The sequence below is a fragment of the Neolamprologus multifasciatus genome, chromosome 17 (genome assembly GCF_963576455.1).
Source record: "Neolamprologus multifasciatus chromosome 17, fNeoMul1.2, whole genome shotgun sequence".
Classification (NCBI taxonomy): Eukaryota; Metazoa; Chordata; class Actinopteri; order Cichliformes; family Cichlidae; genus Neolamprologus; species Neolamprologus multifasciatus.
This window is the reverse complement of record NC_140455.1, coordinates 9493100-9518406: the sequence shown is the minus strand read 5'-3', so window position 1 is coordinate 9518406 and position 25307 is coordinate 9493100. Positions and strand designations below refer to the sequence as shown.

Here is a 25307-nt window from a genome sequence, read left to right as displayed (position 1 = left end):
TGAAAGTCATATATTTAAATGGCTATAGAAACATTATTGGTATACATTACTAATCTGCACTGTATGTTATGTATTTCATCTGGAAAACTGTTTTTCCAAATATGTGGAAATTAAGTCTTTAATAGTTAATAGTGTGCCAGGAGTAGTTCTCAAGAGTAGGCAGAGAGGAAATAGAAAGAAAAATGTATGTATTACCAGGTAAAATGGTGCCAAAAGACTTCTGAAATATTTTCAGCTGTCCCTTTAGAGATACAGTCACTATTTCACAGAGGTAATCAATCACTGATTCACTATATCTGGTGCCCCTTTGTAGGTTATCTACAGATACAGAGGTTAGAGGGCAGATATAATGGTAGCCCCCCTTTGGATATCTGCTGTCATGTTCAAATCTGTTAAATGTTTTCTTTTATTTAATTTTCATCCTTTGGAAGTTGATTATTGATTCTGTTTTCTTTCCATTCACCTAAAACGGCAACAAAAAACTGATCTGATCTGCCTAGTTACAAAATAAATACATAATAAAATAATTCTGTCACCAATGTAAAAATAAATCCTTGATAATTACAAAGTGTGTCATTTGTAATGTTCTTTCAACCAGTGGTCTGACTTACAACTTCACATAAATCAGCACCAGTGTTGCTTCACATTTGACTGATGGGTGAATTGGTGCTGATGTGACATTCACAGTATAATTAGACTCACTTTAGACAGCGACATTCCAGCTTTGGTGAAGGTGCTGTATTTGATACGTCAAAATAGTAGGGATCACTTGTGAAGACTAATCTGCAGTGTTGAATTTTAATTTTTAATTTGTTATTTTACTTTAATAGTTTAGTTATTACTTTTATTGAAATAATAGGAGGAGCCTCCAGATTTTTTTTTAATGGGGTGGCCATATGGGGGCCACTAAAAATATTGGGTTGGCACACCAAAAACAGAAGGGTGCAGCGGAGGGGAGGGGGTGACGCCGGGAAATTGTGAGGAACATGCAAAGTGACACAATCCGAATGACAAAAATTGTATAATCAGGAATAAATAACAAGTTACTGTTTCAGCTCATTGCAGGGTGCCTTCCTCTCTCTTGTGCTCACGTTTATTACCAACATAAGACAATCTTACCGGTGTTGTGCCAAATTAGGTATCCCCGACAGAATTTGTTTCCCCTGCGTCGGGAGCACACGCTGGACTGTCCAAATCACGGACAAACAGTATCCCACATTGTTGATTTTTAGTTTGCAAACACTTCTTATAATGACTAACTACTCCTGACATTTTTGAGATGTTAGCTCTTTATACAACGAAGTTATAGTGGGATACAAATAATATCAGGCTGATCCTGCCACAATTTGTTCCCCCTGCGTAAATCACGGACAAACAGTATCCCACATTGCTGATTTTTCGTTCACAAACACTTCTTATTATGACGCATTACTCCTGAAACTTTGGAGGATTTAGCTCTTTATATAGTAAAGTTATAGGAGAATAAAAATAGTTATCAGCCAAAACGTTAATGGTTTGTTAAAAATAATCCCATCTGATACCCGTGAGCAATAAATATATAATTTTCTGTTGTAACCCTCAAACTGAATGGTAATGTAACGATACAAATTTTTCACTTTTTCACAAAATGAAAACATCAGTACTTCTTGGTGCTCCCAGCACAGGGGAAACAAATTCTGTCGGGGATACCTACTTTGGCACAACACCGGCGACCCTCAAATTTTGAGGGGTGGCCAGTGGCTCCCCCTGGCCCTCCTTAGTGGTGCCCTGTCTCTCAGGACTCATACTCTAAGCTGGATGGAGGAGGCAAATTGCTCTGCGATACTATGATATATCATACTATCTGCAAACTGGTAATGGGTTACAAGAAGTCACGAAAGTATATGAAAAATGTCAACAAATATTTAAGACAAAAGACAAAACAGAACAGAACCAGCCCTTTACTTTATGATAGCTCGATAACCAATAAAAAAGTTGAACGCAATACAAGCAGACTCGTAAGCCAATCAAAAGCAGAAAAGGGCGGGCGCTGGATTGTTGTGGTTGACGTTTTACTTCCTCTTTCTTTGCGGCGTGAAATCAATAAACTGCAGCAGCGAAGCTCAAGTAGGAAGAGAGGAGAATCCGCGAGAAAAGCGACTTCACGAAGGAAAACGTCTGTCGCATGTTTTATGTAGAAAGTCAAAAAAGTAAGAAGAACGAAAATATTTGGTCGAAGAGCTCATGTGATGTGAAGTGAAACAATCCGGGGCTGCTGCTGCTCACAAGACTGCTGCATGTGATATCGATTATAGAAATAACACAGGGATGACCACAGCCCTGCTTCGGGCCCACATGGACGGCTAGAAATTCAGGCTTGAATACAGAGGTTTGTAGTGTGTGTTTTCTTTTTACCTTTATTACAACCGTGTTGTTCCCGCAGTCCTCGAGATTTAATTGCAATAGTTTCGCCTTTCCCCCCCTGACTGATGTTAAAGTTTGAGAGAAAGTCTGCAGAAAGAGTTTTTAGCCTCATTCACTGGTCAAAAGTAGTTTGAATTGTGACGCAGACCTGCAGATCAGTAAAAAAAAACAACAACTTTTCCTAGTAAACGCCAACAAATATCTACCAAAGAAATGGAGGAAGGACACTTTCGTGTGAAATTCATGTGTGTGATATGATGTTTATGTGTAAAAAGTAAAAAAAAAACTGCACGAGAATTATATGTGCAAGTATGCAAATTAGCCCAATGTGTCAAATAAAGGAAAAACTTTCCAGATGGCATCAGTCCTCATCAATAAACAATCCAGCGCCTGAGACTAAGTGCATCCTTTTCTTGAAGTAGTCCTGTTTACCCTGATGGATGAAGCCTCTGAGAAACACAGATAAAGTAAGAATGAAGCACCTTAACTAATGTTTTGGGGTTTTTTTTTCTTGTTTTAAATTTCCACCTTGTACAGAGTCCTCTTGCCAGAAGAAGACCAAACATGGTGCACGTCTACAACTGCCATCCTTTCTCCTCTCAGCAGATTGTGCAGGTAAAGTGAAACCTGACTGACGCTGATCCCCGCGTCAGGCGTGTTTTATTACCTACGCTCGTCTTCACTGCTTTCCCTCTCTGTGGCTCAGGTGGAGAAGGAACCCGGACTGGTCTGCTGTGGAGGTGGAGCTATTTTTGTGGTGGCGACTGGAGGATGCAAGGTTGCTTTAATGTGCTTATGTTTACAGTTTGTGACCTTTTAAAAAATTATTTATTTTAGTAATGACTTTGGTGGTAGCGAGGCAAAATAAGATAAAATAGTCAGTTTTGTGTTAAGCCTCTCCCACCAGATGTGCAAAGGTATTTGAGGGCATATCAGTCCCGTTAACTCCACTGGGACGAGTTAATTTCGCTCCAGACCACTTGAATTACATCATGCTCAAAGGTTATTATTGATGTTTTGTCTTCCTCATCTTACTTAAGCATTTAGTAACTAACCCTTTGTAGTAGCCTGACACTGTTGTGCTGAACTGAATCCAGGTGGAGGCGTACAATCTGGAGGTGGAGGGCTGCCCCCTCATCTGCCGCTTTTCCACCATGGGCGCTGTGAGGAGCATCCAGCATAGCAAGATAGGTAAAGACATGTCTACCTCTACCCTCCGTACTGACATGCACTTTTTTGCTGTCTGTCTCCCATATGTGAGCAAAATGGCTTCAAGTGATGACAGTGTAAACTGGAAAGGCATCAAAAACAAAGACACTAGACACTGAAAAATCTTGGGTTTTATCATTGCCTCCTCTGTGCTCACTCACTTCTAGGAGACTACCTGGTGACCATTGAGGAAAAGAACAATGCCACCTACCTGAGAGCCTACACCAACTGGCGTTATCAGGTACACAAGAACCATCTCGAGTCCAAATCACCCAAGAGTAAAAATAGGACAGAAACCTCCTTGTGGTTAGGGGAAAAAGTGTTTGCGAGGTGATTTTTCATTCGGCGGCAGATTGCAAGTAGTTGCAGTGACCAACTGGTTGCCCAGAGGTTGAATGCACACCACCTTTAACTAGGATTACCTCGCTCTGGTGGTATGCAACCTGTCTCCAAGCAGTTGCAGTCCACCTAGAAATGACTGCGGTCAGTCTCACAAAGCGTAGCAAAGGTTTGTAAATAACTAGCATCTAGATTATGAATGCAGATAGATGCTAACACATAATCAGTCAGTCAGTCTATCAGTCTGCTCTAATGGATGCGGATCATCTCCAATGCGTTTCTTTGGAATGGCAAACTTGACTCGGCTCGTTGTGAATTAGTTTAATTATGGTTCTATACATAAATCTTATGTTGCTTTAATGTGATTAAACTGAGGAATATAATAAGCTTTTGTAAGAAAAAACTATCTCTCAGATTTAAACTGTGAATTTTTTGTAACTGGTACTCAGATGTGGTTGTCAGATTGTTCTAGCTCTCTAGCTAGCTGTCTTCATTCGAACTGTACGTCCTGTTATCTTCATATCACAGTACACTATACAAAACCTTCAAATTGAGGTCACGAGCACCCTCAATCAGTCTCAATGGTCAGATGTCCAAGCTTACCTATGTTAGAGACAGACTGTCAAAGCAAATGGTATAAAGAGCGTTTAAACATGTGCATAGTTATGGATAAATTATGCTGAGAGCAAGAAGAAATAAGCAAATTATATTCCACCAAAGGCAGTCTGCAGCTGTCATGTATATTGCTGTTTTCTAATTACACACTGGGAAATATGTTAATGCCTTATTTGCCCTCTGTTCAGGCAGAGGAGAAGGCCCGCGTTGGGGTTCGTTTGTTGGGCCACTTGCTGGGTGGAGCATCTGTGTGGGGTGGAGTGCAGATGGAGATTATTGAGATCCCTCTGTCAGAGCGGCCCATTGCTGTGTCTTGCTGCCCGGTTAGAGGAGACCTGCTGGTTGGCTCTGAGAACACTCTGGTTCTCTTTACGTTGAGACAACACAACCAGCAGAACCTGGTAAGAACTCAATTCTTAATCAAAGTTTACCCGCTTTATTGACGTTATGGAGTTTATCTGCATTTAAATTTACAATTCAATAATGTCTTTAATTTGTTAAAGACTGTTTATTTAAGTTTTTGTTACTTTTTTGTGCAAACCGGTGTAGCTTCTCTCTAATAAGGGTCGATTTCAAGGTGCTTCAACCTTTGTCTGCTGCTCCACAATACCTTCCACATTAATCTTAGTGCTTCTTAAGCATCCCCGTTGGGATTTGGTCTTCCTCTCATGCTGGACTCAGGACAGAATGGATGCTGCATTTATTCAATACACCATTTTGTGGTACTGATTTGTGATACGGTGCTTTGAGTGCTCAAGTTAAGGGGAAAAAAAGCTCTATATCAGAACCAAAGTCCTATTCTTCAGGACTGAACCAAAAATGAATTCCTTCATTAAAATCAAAGTTGTCCTGTGTGCCAGATGGGAGTCTTTAATGGGCCGATTCAGGCCCCCACGCCTTATGTTTAACATCCCTGCTTTAAATAATATCTCTTCAATATAATATGGACGTCTTGGACATAAAGATTGTTTTTCTGCACATACTGTTGATAACTTGCACTCTTTTTTTAGAAGATTTTAAAGTATTTTCCAAATATAATGAGTACCTTTACAAGGTTTTGTTAAGGTGGCAGCTTAGCACCATTTATTTTAATAGCTGGCTGTAAAAAGATCAAATGTTGTGGTAACGTCTTTCATCGAACCTACACACTATGTTACACTGGAATAATGTTTGTTTCTTTGGGAGGAAAATCAGGAGAATCAGAGTCTTCAGAGCAGCTGGCCAAACACTCGGCAGCGCTGCGGTCAGAGTCAAGGTAACTAAAAAAAAACACACATTTATTAATTTATTAAGATATTTTCAGTCGAACACTCATTTTGTATCTCAACTATCTAAAAATCATCATCTGATCATTGATCAGAGAAGGATGTCTTACAATGAGCCGTGTGTATTTTATTTCATATAGCAAAGAGTTTACATTAGATGTGAATTAGGACTAAAAAGCTTCTATTCAATAGGCCTGTTTTCTACCAACAGCTCAGTCTTCAAGTTCCAGCCAGAATCTTTCCGTCCTGGATTTTGAACGCTCCGTCATCCTGCACCTTCCAAAAATCACACCTAAGCAGGTGCTTTTCTTCACTTATTTTTATCTGTGACTGTGTCAAACTGTTATATCAAGCATGTTCACTGCACCTATTTATATTTAAAAATGTAAGTCTTTTCTGAGTGGATAGCTTGCATTTACATAATGAGAGAAAGAGAACAATTTCTGTAGTACTGGGAAATTTATAACTTGAGCATTTTTCCTTGTTTTTGTTTCGTTTTTTTCTAAATATTTCGACCGCTAGGTGGCACTGTGCGACACATATGTGGCTGTGCAAGGAGAGCTGGAAGTCTTGATATTAAAACTGGATGAAACCTCTGAACCCCAAACCCTGGAGGAACCACTGGACACAAATAACGGTAACAGCACACATGTAAATGCTCTATAATGTGTTTTAAGTCGTGGCTTTGGGGTTTATTTTTTTCTATTTAACTAGAAAAGGATGAGTAGAGAAACCTTTATGAATATGACTTACATTACTAAAGCTGACAATTAGACATTTCTCAAGCATTCTTTTTGTTTTTATTCTACATATTTAATACTAAGAAAACAACATAAAAAATGCATTCAAGCTCATATTTTTACATTGTCCACATGCAGCAGAGCATGAGAAATTTTATCAAATGTAGGAGTGACCTGTGATATGCGATCTGTGATCTTTCTGCATGCACAGCAGAATATCTGGAAGACCAGGCTGACTTTCTGGTTGTTCCGAGACACCAGGAGTTACTTGGCGATCGAGCTAAAGACTGCGACATCCCAGTTAGTATTGAAAAAACCGGGCTGGAAGAAGGAAGGCAGTATGCGCTTTCTTACGTTCTTTTCAGGTGTGTCTGCACTTCTGAGTTTGTTCCTTAAGAATATTTCTCCCAGCTGAGGTTTGACTGAACTCCCTCCGGTCTTGCAGGCACTTTTCTCCAGAGTTCTTCCAAGGATGCAGCATGGATGAGATGCAGCTTCACTCCCTGCAGCTTTACCCGTTGTTCACTGGTGAGTACCACATCAGTGTCGGTGCTTTGTGACAAGATGCAGGTTTCTTGACTGGAGTGAAGAAACAGTAGCTGATGCTACAAGTTAACAGTGCAAGATGATCTGTTATGAAATGAGGAGAAATGGCATTAGAATTTTTTTTTCTTAGACATTGTAGTCTGTTCAGGAGTTTACATTCAGTCATCACAGGCATGAATTTCATGGTAATTTTGGACTTTTAATGATGTTTTGAACTCTTTGTTTTGCTCTAGTGTGAAATGATTGCACAGCACACATCCTTAATGACTTTAAAAAACATTGCATTTCAGTAAAGTGTCATACCATGACATTCATGCCCGTGATGAGTGCATGTAAAGCTTCATTGCTATAGAGATATCTCTGTGGTATTTCTACAGCACCTTCACATTTCGGTGCAGTTTGCTCATGTTGTAAAAAATAATCTGTTTTCTTTTTGTCCTTGTGTGTGTTTTTGCCCAATCATTATTTTTGAGGGATTGTTACTCTCTCCCCAGGTAACCAGTCAGTGTCTCCCGATGAAGCGACATGTGTGTTCTGCTTCTTCTCCCTCCCCACCACGGGCTACCTGTACAGTCTGAAGGGTGGAGTTGAGCTCCTGTCAGCATATCAGTATCCAGAGAAGGTCCTGGAGGCGGCGCTAACAGACCACCTGTTGCACGTCATAACAAAGTATGTCTGCAGCCTTGAAGGAGCCTGCATTCTGTGTGTATTTACATTTTACAGGGTTTCAAAAAAATAGGGCTCTAAATTCAACAGTTCACCAAACATCAGATAGATTACCTTTTTCATCAAACCCATCAAGCCTTATTTCCATGATATTCCAATTATACCCAAATATAGAAAAGTTGGTGTGTAATTTTTAATCTGTGGTTCTTACTTTCTTCGTGGATTACAAGTACATTTCTCTTTGTGGCTGGTAGGAGTGCATTGCAGTGTTTTACAGTACGATGTGCAGCTCTAGCAGCCAGGATTGAAGACCCCTACATCGATACGACCATGAAGGTATGAGCCTGGCACTGTTCGCGCCATTTACAGTATTTACAATAAGTGAAGCTAATTTAAAAGAAAGTTCAGCCTCAGTGCTCCCCTCACTGCAGAGATCCAGTTGGTGGCGCTAATATCTGTATGGATTGTTATTACATGTCTGTAAAGACACATTTACGCGTGTGTGTGTGTGTGTGTTTGTAAGGCCTGCCCACCCAGCAGCCTGGAGGTCTGTGCGCTCAGGATGCAGCTCTTCATCGGCCTGCGGTCGATGTGCGTGTACGGGCGCCATGTCATCCTGCTCTCTGCCGCCGACGCAGAGACACCGGGGGAGATCGAACGCGGCACACAGCGCAGGGGCCTGTAAGTTGTACGCACACACACGCCGCCATGTTGATTTGTACGCCTTTTGATTTTTAAAGGCTTTTTCAGGTTTGACCTCAGATACTTCCCTGCAGTTACTTGCATGTGCATGCATGTACGCACAAACATTTGAACATTTATGAGCCTGTTTGCTGTATGTGTGTACGTGTGTGTTGTTATTATAGCGAGTTGAAAGAACACAACATGCTGACTGGTATTTTCCTGGCGGTGGGAATTGATCCCGCAACCACGCCAGCTCTGGAGAGCCTTCTATCACGCCCCTTACTGTAAGACAAACCCAAAACCCATCCAACCCCCGTCCTTGTTGTCACTTTCAGGCCAAGCTGCAATGACGAGACCCTCAAAATACTCTCGTTCTCAAAGGAAATCCTTATAAAGTCCCCTTCTGTAACCCTTGTTTCTTTTATGTTACAAGACTAAATGATTCTTCTTTGCTTCCGTGTAGGGGTTAGAGGAACTCCATTAAAAATATTTTAAAAAAAAACTAAAAGCACTCCAAGAACACAAACCTCCACCAAGGGAGGTCACTTTCTAAGCAGTATTTACTCTGGTAATAGTATTGTATACACGGTATATTTGTATATCTCTGTTCTTTTTAAACGTACTTTAAGGAGTTTGCAGTGCAGCAAAAATAAGGAAAGTGTGAAGGTGTTTGTTATTTGCCCTGCTGAAACCTATTTTTTATGTTAATATAGGACATGTGTGGGATTCAATTCATTTTTTAGTAAAATTAATTTTTGATCTCAAGTTTATTTAAGAAACAGTTTTTAAAAGCCGTGCAAAACTTGTCCAGCTATCGTGTTGACAGACAGAAAGAAATGCAAATATACCAAAAGCATAACCTAATATCACAAACAACATATTATTTCATTAATAAGAACTTAGTGATCATGCCGTTTGATATAGAAAATAAAGAAAGGCAAATATAAAATTATATAAAATTTAAAATCACTTTTTTTGGATTCATAAGAAATAAAGAACTGCTTAGCAGAAAAGGTCGTTAAGCAAGTAAGTTGCATGTGTTGTGAAGAAGTTCAGAAACCCTGTGACAGTATGCAGTCAGTCATTTCTGTTTAAAAAATGGTAAATGGTCTGTATTTGTATAGCGCTTTACTTGGTCCTAAGGACCCCAAAGCGCTTTACACATCCAGTCATCCACCCATTCACACACACATTCACACACTGGTGATGGCAGCTACATTGTAGCCACAGCCGCCCTGGGGCGCACTGACAGAGGCGAGGCTGCCGGCCCTCTGACCACCACCAGTAGGCAACGGGTGAAGTGTCTTGCCCAAGGACACAACGACCGAGACTGTTGGAGCCGGGGCTCAAACCGGCAACCTTCCGATTACAAGACGAACGCACAACTCTTGAGCCACGATCGCCCCAAAAAACCAAATGATTAAAGTGTTTGTGTGAGTTTTGCAGCTTGGTCTAAAAGAGACAGCACTTCCTGTTTTAGTTTCTAAACCTAGCCATGGTAACCTGCCTAACTGCCCTCGGTGTGTGTTTGTGTCTTTTTTTTTTTCTCACAAACTAATCGTGCTAGAATTGACCTAAAAAGACAATTTTATCACAGAGGTTCCTGGATTCCTGTAACTCTTTCTCTTTGACTGACACAGATGCACACACACACAAGCCCCTCACCGTGTAACAAACACCTCAACATACCCTTGGTATGAAGCTCCTGTTACCCTGTTCACTAACTGTTTGTTAAAGCTGGGCAGACACTTAACAAACAGCTGAATTATGCTGTGAAGTGTTAGTCACTGATGTAGCACAGCGCATGTAGAGAGCTAAACGATTATAGTTATCTATCTGTAGCTTCACGTGATCTAAATGTGCCAAAAAATTAGGTATAATCTGCAGTTTACCAGATGGCAGGGGAGGAAGACAGGACAAAAACATAATTAATAACTAATAATTAAATGGAAAGTGGTGTATCAATCTAGACCTACTGCAGTGTTACTAAGCGAGGAGCCAGGGGCACTTACAGTCTCCCAGGCTACCATTGTACTCGTTGGTGTCAAATGATAAACCTGTTTAAAGACCAACAGGCAATAATTGGTTCTAAAAACTAACTGAGAGCAAATGAAGCAGATCTTATAGGCTAGATTATGTCCTCATGATCATTCTGACAGTTGTTTAGTGTGTGCCCAGTTTAACAGTTTCTTTGAATTTGTAAAATGTAGTGCTGCATTTCAGCAATATGCACTTTGTTTCCCATCCAGTGTATTTTGGATATTTTTGTTTTTGTTGTTTTTCATCCAAACGTTTTTCTTTTCTGGGAATATCTTGTTTGTTTATTGGTTTGTCTTTTCTTGTTGTGCAATGTTTAGTTTATTGTGTGTGTATCTGTACTGTCTTGTTGGTGTCCTGTAAAGACAAATTTTTTTTTTATAGTTAAAATATCTACAGTAGATCACAACAAAGGTGGGTATAAGTACAGGATTCTTCCTGTGTATGTTGTGACTCAATGGTCAAAATCTTTGCTAATTTTTCTATATGTTGCTGTGTAATGTTTGATCTCAGGAGCAGGAGGTGGACAGTGTCTTCTACCAAAGAAAGCAGTGCAGCGGGACATGGATGGAACCTCTATGTTGTGGACACCGTCCCCCCCTTTACTCTCTACCAGGAGATGGTAACTCTCATTTGCCTGAATTGTGTGTTGCGCAACTGTTGATGATGAATATGAAAAACTAAACAAATACAGACCTGCTGTGCAATCACTTGTGATTTGTCTGTGTGCGTTTTTCAGGTTGAGTACAGTCAGCGTTATGCAGAGACCAACCCACAGGCCCAGAGTCTGCGACACCTCCTCAGCGAAGCTCACCTCCTCCTGCGTGCTGCTCTACTACATGCATCAGACGAGCAACAGACGGGCCCAGGTGGCCCAGCAGACCACAGGACAGATCGACAAGTGCTGGAGGAGGCGCTGAGAGAGAACTGTGCCCAGCTGGGAGACAGTTTCAGCAGGTAACACACAACCTCTCCTGCAGGCAGGTTAGAGGGCTAATATCCCTTTGAATGTGTAGAAAATGTCTCCTTAATATGTTCACTGGCTTAACTCGCTGACAAAATAACCTAAATACACTTTAATTTAATGGTTAATGAGGGCACTGATGAAGCCTCTGTTATTTTTAGCCTTTAAAGTTCAAGGTCCATGCACATTCTGCATTGATAATAACATTTTATGGGTTTTTAAATGTGTTCAGTCAATGAGAATTTACTCTGTTGGACACCTTTACCTTCAGTTTTTGTATTTTCTGGATATTTTATTAAAATTTGTTTCAGCAAAACTTTTAATCTCTTCTTTTCTCTAAGGGGCGGTCAGAAGGAGTGTCACCTTGCTCTGCCCTACTACAGGATGTCTGGTCTTTCACTCACAGAGGTCATGTCCAGGAATCGGCCATTTCCGGGCAGCCCTTCCTCCTATGGCCTTGGCTTTCTGTTTTACCTGAAACATTTCCTGTTAGAAGACTCGGAGCAGACCCTCAGTCAGGTACACAAAATCTAAATGAGCATGATTTAACAAGTTGAGGAGATTACTTTTTCACAAAGGGCCAGGCAGGTTTGGTCAGCTTTTTTCCCTTAATAATTTAATAATAATCATTGTAAACCATTTTGTAATTACTTAGAATGTCTTTGTCAAATATTAAAATTTGTTTTAAACATGACAAATATGCACAACAAACCTTAAGAAACTAGTAAGGGAACAAAAAATATAAAATATTGAATCAAAAGAGACGGGGAATGAAAATGAAGAAACCTTTTTAATCTTCTTTTCCCTGCAGGAAGCAGCTGATCAGGTCATTGACATTTTCAGCCAATCAGAGCCTGTAATGCTCATAAGCGTGTGCACCAGCCCCTGCATGATAAATGTCAGTCCTGCTCGGACGCTGCAAATTTTACAAAATCTGGAGGACTCGGTGGGCGTGTCGGTTTCACTGACAATCACCATGGCTACCATGATGCTGCGTTTGAGTGACCTGCAGCAGTACACACAGCTGATGGAGAGACACGCTGAGGTCAGGATTTCACTTGTTTTCTTTGGTGTACTAACTGCTCAAGGTGCAGTGCAAGGTCAAAGTTTGCTACATGATATTGCTTCTTTTTTTTTATTGTATGTCCATATTTTTTTCTATATTATATACTTTTCCACACAAAATGGACCAAAATAAAGAAAGTTGGTCCCTTTCCATTCTGTGCGTAGATGCTGCTAGTGTACGGGTTTATCGAGGAGCCGAGGCTGCTGCTCTATGGTGGATGTGCAAACCAGCATAGACGTGTTTATCCCACAGCTTTAACCCGCCAGATGGCCGACTCTCAGCCTGGACTGCTGGTGGCTGCCATGGTGGCTTTACATGAGAACAGCAAAGTTAAACTGGAAGAGGCCGATCACATATTCAAGGTACTATTGGCACCTGGAAGTGCAGTGCCTGGAGGATAGTATATCAACCCGCTGATTTGTATTACTGCCTCTCTACACTTGGATGTAGAATTAATTTCAGTTTTGCAGAATCTGATGCTTTCTACGCTTTTAGGAGCTGCGTTGTGAAAACAGCCTGCAGGTCGATTTCTGGGAGGCGATGCTCATGGCATCATCAAATGACGCTGTCATTCAGGAGCTTCTGTTTCGGCTGGCCTCTGTCTACATCGACCGTCTAACAAATACAAAGTCAGAAAAGCACATGGCTCCAAAGCGCAAGTCACTGAAAAGTGCTGATGACCTGGTAAGGCTACTTGGTGGCCTCTGTTTAGTAACCCCCCACCAATTCTTTTAATTTGTTCAATAACCAGATCTTAAAGACACGAGTTTCATCCAATCAGCTGCTCCCATGTTTGTGTCTGTTCCAGATCAACTCGTGCTCTCATTACGGTGCTTTGTATCCATGGCTCATTCTTCTAAGTCCAACAGACATTACCAGTTCCCAACACCTGGAGGCGCTGCACAAACTGCAGGTATTTTCTAAAGTCTGCTTTGACTGCATGGATTCAATACAGTTAAGTCCATAAATATTTAGACAGAGACAACTTTTTTTTCTAATTTTGCTTCTATGTTACAACAATATATTTTAAATGAAACAACTCAGATGCAGCTGGAGTGCAGACTCTCAGCTTTAATTCAGTGGGTTGAACAAAAAGATTGTATAAAAATGTGAGGAACTAAAGCGTTTTTTAACACAATCCCTTCATTTCAGGTGCTCAAAGGTTACTGAAAGTAAAATGTTAATTTCTAATACTTGGTTGAAAACCTTTTGAAACCCCTTTGCTGTCAATGACAGTCTTGAATTCATGGACTTCACCAGATGCTGGGTTTCCTCCTTTTTAATGCTCTTCCAGGCCTTCCCTGCAGCTGCTGTTTGTTTGTGGGATTTCTGTCCCAAGTTTAGTCTTCAAGAAGTAAAATGCATGCTCACTTGTAACTGTAACTTGTAACTAAGTAACTGACTTTTCAATTCAAGAATATTCCACTTCTTTGCTTTAATGAACTCCTGGGTTGCTTTGGCTGTATTTTTTTTGGATTGGAGCAGACATTGTGTATCTGAATACCTCAGAATTCATTTGGCTGCTTCTGTCCTTTGCCACATCATCAATAAACACCAGTGTCACAGTCCCATTAACACCCATGCATGTCCAAGCCATCACACTACCTCGGATGATGAGCTGTTTCACACCTTCTCCATACGTTTTTCTTTCCATCATTTTGGTAGAGGTTAATCTTGGTTTCATTTTTCCAAACAGTGTTTTTCCTGAACTCGGCTGGCTATTTCTAGATGGTTTTTTTTTTTTATCAAAGTCCAATGTAGCCTTTCTATTCTTGAGGATTATGAGTGGCTCGCACCTCGCAGTGAATCCTCTGTATTTACTTTCATGCAGTCTTCTCTTTACTGTAGGCTTGGACATCGATACTCATACCTCCTGGAGAGTGTTGTTCACTTGGTTGGCTGTTGTGAAAGGGTTTTCTCATCACCATGGAAATGATTCTGTGATCATCCACTACTGTTGTCTCCTGTGGGTGTTCAGGTCTTTTAGCGTTGCTGAGTTCAGCAGTGCTTTCTTTGTCCAAAAGTTGATTCTGTTCATCTGGACGTAGCGTTTTCAGTGGGAGAAATGTTTCGTCACTCATCCAAGTGACTTCTTCAGTCTCAGCTGACTGCAGGTTTCCCCAATCTTATAAACAGTACATTTGCATAATGACTGAAACCAGCCCACTGAAGGAACAATGGGCTGGGAGGTCAGTTCCTTCATCATAATTATGCAAATTCTCATGATCATTGATCAACAACTACTGATCAAGGCCCGCTGATCAAAGACCACCAATGGCCATGAGTACCATTCACCATCTTTCACCATCTTACAATGCTCTGATTGCAGCCATTCCCCAACTCTCTGTGAATGGTACTCATGGCCATTGACAGCTCACTCGGCACTGCCGAGTAAAGGGGACGTGTCCAAATGAAGCCCATGTCAAGGCCTGTATGGTTCTTCAGAATATCACGTGACGAATGACTCTCTGAAATGATGTGCCCTGTCATGTGATTAGAGCTGCTGAAAAGATGTGAAAATTAGTTTTTTGCATGAACTGGATCTGAGGTGATTCCGAGGATCATCACGAGAGCACACGGAGATTGTTAGCGAATTATGGAGCAACCGAAAAGGTCAAATAATATTAGCAGTTAGGGGGCATTTTGACATGCTATAGCCCAATAATAAGTCTTAAATCAGTCTCAGAGAGGATGGTTAGTAAGAGGTGTGTGTGTGTGTGTGTGTGTGTATAATTATATTATACAGGACCTCATATCGGTATTCTCCAATTGATACATTTTTACATTTATATATCGACTGTTATGTCAGCCCCTTGCATTATCACAGTAGGGCTGCTGTACATGGAATGACCAGCAGATGTCAGCACATCCAAATGAGCTGTTAAACGTTGCTTTGTGTGATCTGCCTTTTGGTGAACCGATTGGCCGGAAAGATTTGACACATTCACGGGGCTTCATCACACCATCACTACTATAGTACCACTTTCTCAGATGGGTTTTTTCTGTTTACGCGGCTTAAGGATGGTTTGTTTCACCTGCACAGAGAGCTCCTTTGACCCCATGTTGTCGGTTTACAGCAAAAAAACAGGGCTATTAACTCCAGGCCTTTGATCGGCTTAATTGATAATGACATAACAAAGAAAATGCCCACACCTGCCCATGAAATGGCATTTGAGTTAACTGTCTGATTACTTTAAAAAGAGGGTGGAACATGTTAACAAGCTAAAACTCCTCAACCCTTCATCCAATCTGAATGTGGATATCCTCAAATGCAATCTGAGTCCATTGATCTCCATTATATAACTATAATTGGAAGATGTTTCAGTAAACGGGTAAAAGAAGAAAAAACACTTTGTCATTGTCCAAATATAGTTGGACCTTACTGTATAACAGACTAATGCAGCCACTGAGACATCACTGAATTGCTGCCCAACCTGTGCAGGAAACACAATTTCTTCTACTCGGTTGTGAACAGACCCCTTTTTTTTCTGTTCACAATAAAACCCTTAAATGCTTTTACAATAAAACCCTCAGTACTCCTACAGCAGTAAATGAAACTCCTGTTGAGAAGGTGCTGATAGTTGTGGTTTATGCCTTTTTATAAAACAAAACAAATATCCCCAGTACATTCATTATGAAGAGGGAAATCTATTTTGTTTGTTGCTGTAAATGTTTCCTTCTGCTATAAATTTGGGAGCTGTTTTTTGGAGCCATCTTCCAATGGCCATTGAAGTAACTGCGGTTTTCAGCCCCCGGGGACTTTCAGTGTGTGACAGTTTAATGCCTTTCAGCATCTTTATTACTAACACACACGGTTTCTGTTCCGAAACACACACAGCTGCAGCTTTTCAGCCACCAGCCAACTACATACCGACTACAACAACGACAGTCAGGAACCGCTTTTATGCTGGCGAGGCATGATTGCCAATGCCGCGTAGGTGTGTCCATCTCCCCTGCAGAGGCACCGCAGACAACGCGCCGCCACAGTGACAAATACATTTTGACAAATACATTTTATCTGTGCTATCAGTAGTGGACTTGGTGACATATAGCAGTTTATTTATGTTTCTTTATGTTTCTTTTTCTTCTCGAGGACTTTAATTTAAAATCTAGCTGCTGTTATTCTGTAATTTTAAGTGTTCCCGTTTGTGTGTGCAGTCTCTGCTGTGTGGTCCATCTCTGTCTGTGGGCTCCGTCGTGCCTTTGTTGGAGCGCCTGTCAGACGAAACCTTATGGGGCTTCAGCCTGCACCTCCTTTGCGCTACCAGAAGGGGGCAGTATGATAGGAGCATTGAGAAGTTGCTGGACAGATGTCCTCAAGCGATCATACCCTACGCCAATCACCAGTTACAGGAGAAAAACATGGTCTGTACTGATCACGGGGCTTACATTTTGAAGTCTGTAGCTACACTTTTTAGTTTATTTTTAGTTTCGCACCTAATTCAACTCCCGTCTCAATCACATGTCTAATCTCCGCAGGCACTTTGGTGGCAAAAGCTCCTCCCAGAGCTTTGTGATCGCACAAGAGCGGCCTCAAACAACAGCATCCTCCTGGCTGCTCTCAAAGGTAGAGGTATTTTTCCAAAGAACTTTCACTTTCGTTTAAAACAATTAGGATTTGCTGTGCTTTCGTCAGTCATGACTCACTAATGACCTTGTATTGTTCAGACTTATAATTTTATTACGCGGCAAAGCCGTCTGGCAGGTTTGACAACATTTTTGACATGAAATGAATTCCGATTAAATCCCTACTTTAAGTCACATCCTCAGCTATTCAGAAACCTGTAATTAATAATGGATTACGTGTTCAGGGAACAGATTTGAATCATTTAAACTGTAGAATACAATGACAAGCAATGAAGTCATCTTAGTCCAGATCTTCAAACAGTTTCAACAGTTTAATCAGTTTAATGGTCTAAAACTTAAACTGGGTCTTAAAAAAAATAGCTGGATGTAATTTTATTTTACTGTTTGGTCTTTGTTTTTGTGTGCCAAGCAACTTCATTCAGTCATTCATCTTGGTTGAAAAAGTGGTTCTCAAGAAAGCCCAAACCCACAGTCTGTCTGTTCTGTGTAGTCATGTTTTAAACAGACACAGTCAATCTTTTCAAAAGCAAAATTGACTGCCTGCATGAAATGTGTTCAGGGAACATCAGTAAACTGTAACTTCAGCAACTAAATTGCTCTTCTGTCCCATTTCTAGGGAAAGGCATTCAGTCATTCAGCTTCTTAAATCCTATCTGCACATTAAATGTAGCTTTACTGACCAACAAGTTCCAAGCCTCCATTAAACTTGACTAAAGGTGTGCTCACACTGGGTACTGTTGCCGTGCATGATCCTCTTCTCTAATCCACCACTGGCGAGCATTCACACTCATCTAAACTATCCTGGTCAGAGTACCCATCACTTACTCTCCTCACTCGGGTTCTTTTGAAAAGCACAGGGAAATTGATGTTTTTATGCATTATGTGTCTTACTTGGGGAAGTGGTGATATGTGTCCTCTCACATATTTGTTAATTTCTTGCAGCAATTTTTATAGAGGCGGCTGTCATTGGGAAAGTGTTGGAGATCTGTGCTGGGGAATGAACAGCAATTCATTACAATATGATTAAACAAAGTGAACTCTGAGGGTGTAGCAGGCTTGGGTAGACTGGTGTCTACTGGTGTAACACTGGTGTAACACCCCAAGCCACTTCTGTGTGGCTTGGGGTGTTACGTTCCCCCCGAAGGGGTCTAGGCATGCGAGTGAGGGGACCAGTAACAAATGAGTCCAGAACAGAAGGAAAGGAAAACAGACAGGTGTTTTTAGTAAATAAAATAGTCTTTATTATAGATAATCTTAACATAAAGACCCGGCAATGCCGTTTTACCAATAACACTTGGAAAAAGGAAAAAAAAAGGTTGCAAAGGTTGGATATATTATGATGGGAATCAAAGAAATATCAGGAAATTACTTACTGATATTGGCAAAGAAACTAGAAGTATGAGGAAGTAACATCTCGTGTGTGTGTGTGTGTGTGTGTGTGTGTGTGTGTGTGTGTGTGTGTGTGTGTGTGTGTGTGTGTGTGTGTGTGTGTGTGTGTGTGTACTTGAGTTTAATGAGACTTGTTTTTTGTCAACAGAGACGCTTGTCGTAGTTGCTATGGAGATGAGCCCCGCAGAATTCCTGGAGCTCATCCCTGATGATGGCACAGCATCATACTTCTTGCCACACCTGTTGACGTGCAGCCAGAGACAAGTGCTGGCCTGAAGTGTGCATACACACACACACTGAATACTGAGAAAACATTTCGGAAGAGTCTTCAGAGTTGTGTTTGTTGGCCAGCCACTGTGGATGACTCAACTTGCAGTATTTAAACTATTTGTTTGATATCAAGCAATCATGTATTATAAGCACTGTGCAACTAAACTCAAAGGCTTTAGAGTACTATGGTGGACATATCTCCTATTTGATGTGATTGAACAAATACAGGAACAGGCCTGCCGGGGGTGTACTATGATGTGAGATTAATGGCTTAGTGAGGTGTGTTTAGAGTTTAGGTTTAAAACCAGTGCCATTATCATAAATTCTGTTAATGAAAGCACTCACCATGGTTAGATCACTACCCGAGAGAACTTTATATATGCAGACCTGTTGGTTGGTACGTTAGTAACGCCACTTAACCTAAACCATGCAGTTAGGTTACTCATGCTTTCTCTCTCACATTGTCACTGGAATTTACAGGTGTTTGGTTACTGATGCAGCAAATGTTCACATATTCTTTTATGTTTGGTCACTTACCAGTTGTTGTTTTTTTAATTGCCATTAATCAGTTATAAATTCACACGATTAACACTTTTTCTGCACTCTCCAAAAGTTGATTCTGTTCATCTGGACGTAGCGTTTTCAGTGGGAGAAACGTTTCGTCAGGCTTCTTCAACAACCACTGATCAAAGGCCATGAGTACAATTCAGAGTTGGGGAATGGGTGCAATCATGCATTTGTAAGATGGACCCTTTGGCCCCCTCCTCGATTCAGAGATGGTCTTTCCCTTTTCACGTAAATGGCCTCCTTGACTCCCCGTTCAAACCAGCGTCCCTTCCTCATCAGGATGTGTACATCCTCATCATGGAAAGAGTATCCACTGGCCTTGTAGGTGTAAAAAGACTGCAGAGTCCTGGTATGAGTGGCGAAATGTTTCTCCCACTGAAAATGCTACGTCCAGATGAACAGAATCAACTTTTGGAGATTTACTTAGGCATTAAGACACTTTCCTGCACGGTTTCTCTTTTGCTGGATTTGTTCCACCTCACTCATTTTGCTTTTTGGCACAATATTTTCTTGTATGTTATTAAAGTTTCTCAACCCTGAAGTGGAAAGCCCAGATTACTAGTGAAGCTACTCTAGGTTTTCTACATCAAGCTCTGTTCATAACCTCTGTTACCATCTCATATGTCTGAGCGATGCAAAGAAAGCCTTCCTACACTGATGTTGCTTCATAGTATCCCCTTTAGGTCATGGAGAGCTTTTAGCAATCCCCCTCCTCGGGGCTGAAGCCTGTTTATCTGGTTTTATGGAGTGGGGGTGGGGTTGTTTGCAGAACTGTCGATATGTAGATATCGTTTTGTTTTGTTTTCCCGTTCATAATCTACTATCACTGGCCACGTTGTTAGGTACACCTTGCTAGTACTGAGTTGGAGCTACTTCTCTCATCAGAGTGTACTTAGACTCACCAGCCACTTTGTTAGGTACACCTGTTCAATGCTATGTGTTTATGAAACACTTTAAAATACAGATTTTTACTGTTAGAACTGCAGAGGAACATTCAATTTATTTTATTTTTTTAACTAAAGTTCTTAAGTGTGGAGATTTAGAGGTGAGTGACCTTTGAGCACTGATTTGTCCACTGATTTTTTTTTTTTAAACAATTGCATGAATGTCTGTTAAGTGATAACGCTGTTCAGATAAACGGTAAATACATACCTCAACACATACCGGCGTCTTCTTCCTGCTGTATTTACTGTTTATTGTCACAGAGTGTGAAAGTTTAGTTTTGGCCACAGAAACTTTAAACCTGTTTGTCACAAACAAGTGTTACATATCATCTGAGTATGTAGCAGATATAGAGATATTGTATTCAAGCAGCTGCCAAACAGTCTACCATTGCAGCAGCTCACTTGTTTTTTTTCAAATGACAGTTTACTTTGACTATACTTTCCATGAACAGCTGAAGCGGCCAGAAAGTGTTTGTGAAGTAGTTGGGTTCTGCAAACATTTTAGGATTCAAGTAAACAATAAGCACAGTAGAACAAATATTGGTTTCATATGTCTTTGTGAACAAAATCATTTATCATAATCAATTACATCTTCTCCATTGAACGCCTTTTAAAACTTATTTGAATATTTCATCATGTAAATCAACAACTAAGACCCGAACTCTTTCATGGCATGCATTTTTAATTTTTCTTTGCTATTTGGGTTGATTGGGACCTAAAGAATGTAAAAACAAAGAATTACCAGATTTTTTTTTTTTTTACCTAATTTTTGTTTTTGAGAAAAATGAGATCCACATATGAGGACATTTGTATCAATTTTTGATAGAACAGTGGCAGTATAATGTCCTCGTAAGTGGATATCAGGCCCTTGTAGAAAAAAATTAAGTATTTTGGTCTAGACGTCCCAAAATGTGATGTCCACATATGTGGACGCCAGGTCCTAGGAGGTTAAGAAAGAGGAAATGTTGAGCAGAGGAATGCAGTCAAGTGAGGGTTATGAGGAATCTGTCTTCACACAGCTGATTCCTCATAACCCGGGCGATCGTTATCGGTTACAGTTCGTCTTGTAACCAGAAAGTTGCCGTTTCGAGCCCCGGCTCGGACAGTCTCAGTCGTTGTGTCCTTGGGACAGACACTTCACCTACTGGCCTTCACCTGATGGCCAGAGGGGCCGATGGCGCGACATGGCAGCCTCGCTTCTGCCCCAGGGCAGCTGTGGTTACAACTGTAGCTTGCCTCCACCAGTGTGTGAATGTGAGAGTGAATGAATAGTGGAATTGTAAAGCGCTTTGAGTGCCCTGAAAAGCAATCAATTATTGTTATCATAACCCTGGTAAGTAAATCCCAAAAAAGTTGATTCTGTTTATCTGGATGTAGTGTTTTCAGTGGGAGAAACATTTCGTCACTCATCCAAGTGATTTCTTCAGTCTAAGCTGACTGCAGGTTTCCCCAATCTTATAAACAGTACTTTTGCAGAATGGCTGAAACCAGCACCACTGAGGGAACACTGGGATGGGAGGTCTTTGATCCTCAACCCGTCGGTAGGCAGCTCTGAACACCACGTCCAGAACACCCTGGATTTTTTTGAGAAGGTGTCATTATGGAGGCAGATGAAACCGTGGTCTCGTACGATGTTACATCTCTCTTCACTTGCATCCCAGTCACGGAAGCGTTGGAGGTAGTCCGTAAGAGATTACAGGATGACCCCAACCTCAGCAACAAACCACTCTCAGCACTGACCAAGTGTGTTTGCTTTTGGAACTGTGTCTTCATTCCACCTACTTCACATTCAAGGGTCAGTTCTACAGGCAGAAACATGGGTGTGCCATGGGCTCCCCAGTTTCACTCACCGTGGCCAATTTGTACATGGAAGAAGTGGAAAAGAGGGCTTTGCTATCCTACCCTGGAACACCACCAAGCCATTGGTTCAGGTATGTGGATGACACCTGTGTGAAAGTCAAATCTCAGGACGTACCACATTTCACGGATCACATTAACTCGGTGGACTAACACATCAAATTCACCAGGGAGGATATGAAAAGTGGCAGGTTAGCCTTCTTGGACTGTGAGATTTCCATCAGTAATGGGGGACATCTAAAAGCTGACGTGTACCGTAAACCTACGCATACGGATCAGTATTTAAGGTTTGACTCTCATCATCCACTGGAGCACAAACTGGGTGTCATTAGGACGCTACAACACAGAGCGAACACCATCCCCACTGACACAGCGGTCAGGGAGGCAGAAGAACATCACATCAAAAAGGCCCTGAGTAAATGTGGTTATCCCAGCTGGACATTTGTCAAAGCTGGGAAGGCACCTAAAAAAAGCTCCAGCTGATCCAGGAGAGAAGGACAACCGCTGACTAAGCGAAAACCTGTAGTGATCCCGTATGTATCAGGAGTATCAGAGCAGTTGAGACACATTTTTTCTAAACACCAGGTCTCTGTGGCTTTTAAACCTCAAAACACGCTGCGCCAAAAACTGGTCCACCCCAAGAATCAGGTCCCCCGACACAAACAGAGTAACATAGTGTACGCTGTTAAGTGCAGGAGGATTGCCAGGATTTATACATCGGGGAAACCAAACAACCTCTGGCGAAGCGGATGGCACAACACAGAAGAGCTACCTCGTCAGGCCAGGACTCTGCAGTCTATTTATACCTACAGGCCAGTGGACACTCTTTCAAGGATGAGGATGTACACATCTTGGACAGGGAGGAACGCTGGTTTGAACGGGGAGTCAAGGAGGCCATTTATGTGAAAAGGGAAAGACCATCTCTGAATTGAGGAGGGGGCCAAAGGGTCCATCTTTTGCCATCTTACAATGCTGTGATTGCAGCCATTCCCCAACTCGCTGTGAATTGTACTCATGGCCATTGATCAGTGGTTGTTGCTCAATGGTCATGACAATTTGCATCAAGGGAACTGACCTCACAGCCCATTGTTCATTCAGTGGTGCTAGTTTCAGTCATTATGCAAATGTACTGTTTATAAGATTGGGGAAACCTGCAGTTAACTGAGACTGAAGAACTTGGAAAAGTTACGAAACGTTTCTCCGACTGAAAATGCTACGTCCAGATGAACAGAATCAATTTTTTGGGACAAACTTGTGACACACATCAGCCTCCAGTCATCTCAGGGAAAACGGTGGTGCATGGAGCAGTATGCATTCCATGACAGTGAAAAGGGAATGCACAAGACTTCTTGGAAGTTAGATAATGTGATAAACAAAGGTAACATTAGAAATACCAAGTCGTAGCTCACACCCGGCTTCTCAGAATCTTGTCCAAGACATTTGGAGTGACTGCTGCGAATCACCATTATCAGGGAACACAGGACCACCATCATAATTTCTGTTCCCTTCCCTCCTGATTGCAAGTGGCAGTAAACAAAGTGGATAGTTTGCAGACATGGTTAAAAGAAAACCCCCTCTGTCAGATGTTTTTTTTTTCTTTTAATATCAGAACACGATTTTTAAAAATAATCTGGTCTTTAGCAGCTTCTAAAATAATTTAAATATAACCTCAGGTGTAAAATTGCACACAACAGATTCCACTGTTTAATTGTTTATTTAACAAAAATGCTAAATAAAATAAACATTTAACATGTTTAGCTGGTTGAGTCTAATGATGATCTACTCCAGAGAGGACTAGCAAGTCTTTCCACTAATGAATCTCACTACACAACCATGGACTTTAAATAGTTAGAAAATTAGTCGGTTAACCAAAAGCATTTGAATAGAAGCACCTGGTTGCTGCTTTCCCTTTTAATTCCTATGGCAGCAGTAAGGTGTTTTTAGCGATTTACTTACTCCTTCTGCATTTGGCTTAGCTTTTCTTAAATAATGACAGCGCATTATTTCATATGTTGTTCACCTGAGGTTATATCTACCCAATTGTTAAAAAAAAAAAAAAAAGACCAGACAATTTTTATTATATTTTTATATGTAAAACCTTAGAATTGAAAGGTGATGATGGGACAAAGCAGTGTCAATAGGAAGAAATGCTAATGGCAGAACACTTGATCCCAGCACGGACCCAAAGGCCACATTAAGACAGTAGAACCTAGTGAATATGTAAAATGTTGTCTGGGGACGCCACTGCACAGATTTCCCCTGGGGAACAGGCACACGTGCTGCTTCATACTCTTGTTTTATTGTGTCACCAAGCCAGTGAGAAAGTCACTGTCTGAACAGAGCCTTATCCCTTGCACTTTCAGATGCAATGACTGGAGTGGATATACCAAATCCAAATCACAGTTTCTGTACTGCAAAGATAATGCAGCCCAGAGCCTCTGACATGGTCTCCTTGTTGGAGAAAAACTTAAATTCTGCATGGTATGATAAACTAAGGGCTTGAGGTCAGTCAGGAATGACAGATTCCCTTCAAGTGCATTTGTAAGGCTGGAAAAAACCTGGAGAGGAATGCCATACCCATATTTCTACAGCTAAGGACCATTCTCCTTTTGAGCTGCCACAGGTCCGTGTTCAAGACCCTGCAGGGAGTAGGGAACCAGACTGTTGATGGACACTTGGGTGCCACCAAGAGGACCCTGAGCTCTGACTGTCTGTGAAACATTATTGAAGGAATCAGGGGGAAAGCGTAAAGAAGGTGGTGTTGGTGAAAGCATCCAACACCAGGTTTTTCCACGTGAAAACAAATTTCTGATTTAAGTTTCAAGAAATACACAAAGATACTAACTCCATTTATCCATGTGACATTTCATGGGATCCATTTGAACCTCATGAAGGATATTAAATGGTAAATATTCAGTTTTTGATCCTGCTGATTAGTCTCAGTGAAATGAATAAACATAATTAGATATGGAATCATTGTTTCCTAGTACCTGCTACCAAAGCGCACGCTTGAGCCCAAGTAATTTCTTTATGATGTTTTAGCTGTTATTTTACACTGTTTCAAATCAAAGGTCCTGAAACGTCTTCCTTGTAAACTTACATGTTGTAACAATTAATTTTTGCAGTACTTTTAACAGGAAAGTTGAAGTGAATGAAAAT

The 25307-nt window shown here is 41.1% G+C and overlaps 1 protein-coding gene across 4 annotated transcripts; it reads left to right on the top strand.

The window, feature by feature from the left end:
• Nucleotides 1-1995: 1995 nt before the first annotated feature.
• hps3 (HPS3 biogenesis of lysosomal organelles complex 2 subunit 1) lies at nucleotides 1996-24812 on the top strand. 4 transcript variants are annotated; one of them, XM_085137143.1, is made up of 25 exons: nucleotides 1996-2368; nucleotides 2941-3018; nucleotides 3110-3181; nucleotides 3501-3594; nucleotides 3780-3853; nucleotides 4755-4967; nucleotides 5761-5821; nucleotides 6043-6131; nucleotides 6354-6468; nucleotides 6783-6936; nucleotides 7017-7099; nucleotides 7612-7786; nucleotides 8038-8119; nucleotides 8307-8464; nucleotides 8650-8751; nucleotides 11018-11126; nucleotides 11244-11461; nucleotides 11810-11987; nucleotides 12280-12513; nucleotides 12699-12896; nucleotides 13030-13218; nucleotides 13343-13447; nucleotides 16693-16899; nucleotides 17014-17101; nucleotides 18659-24812. In XM_085137143.1, exons 2-25 carry the CDS (start codon nucleotides 2968-2970, stop codon nucleotides 18784-18786), a joined length of 3177 nt encoding a protein of 1058 aa, XP_084993269.1. In that variant the 5' UTR covers nucleotides 1996-2368; nucleotides 2941-2967; the 3' UTR covers nucleotides 18787-24812. The 4 variants fall into 4 exon arrangements, with proteins under 4 accessions (XP_084993269.1, XP_084993267.1, XP_084993266.1 ...); XM_085137141.1 differs by having other exon boundaries at nucleotides 5752-5821; nucleotides 6786-6936; XM_085137140.1 differs by having other exon boundaries at nucleotides 1998-2368; nucleotides 5752-5821.
• Nucleotides 24813-25307: the final 495 nt, after the last annotated feature.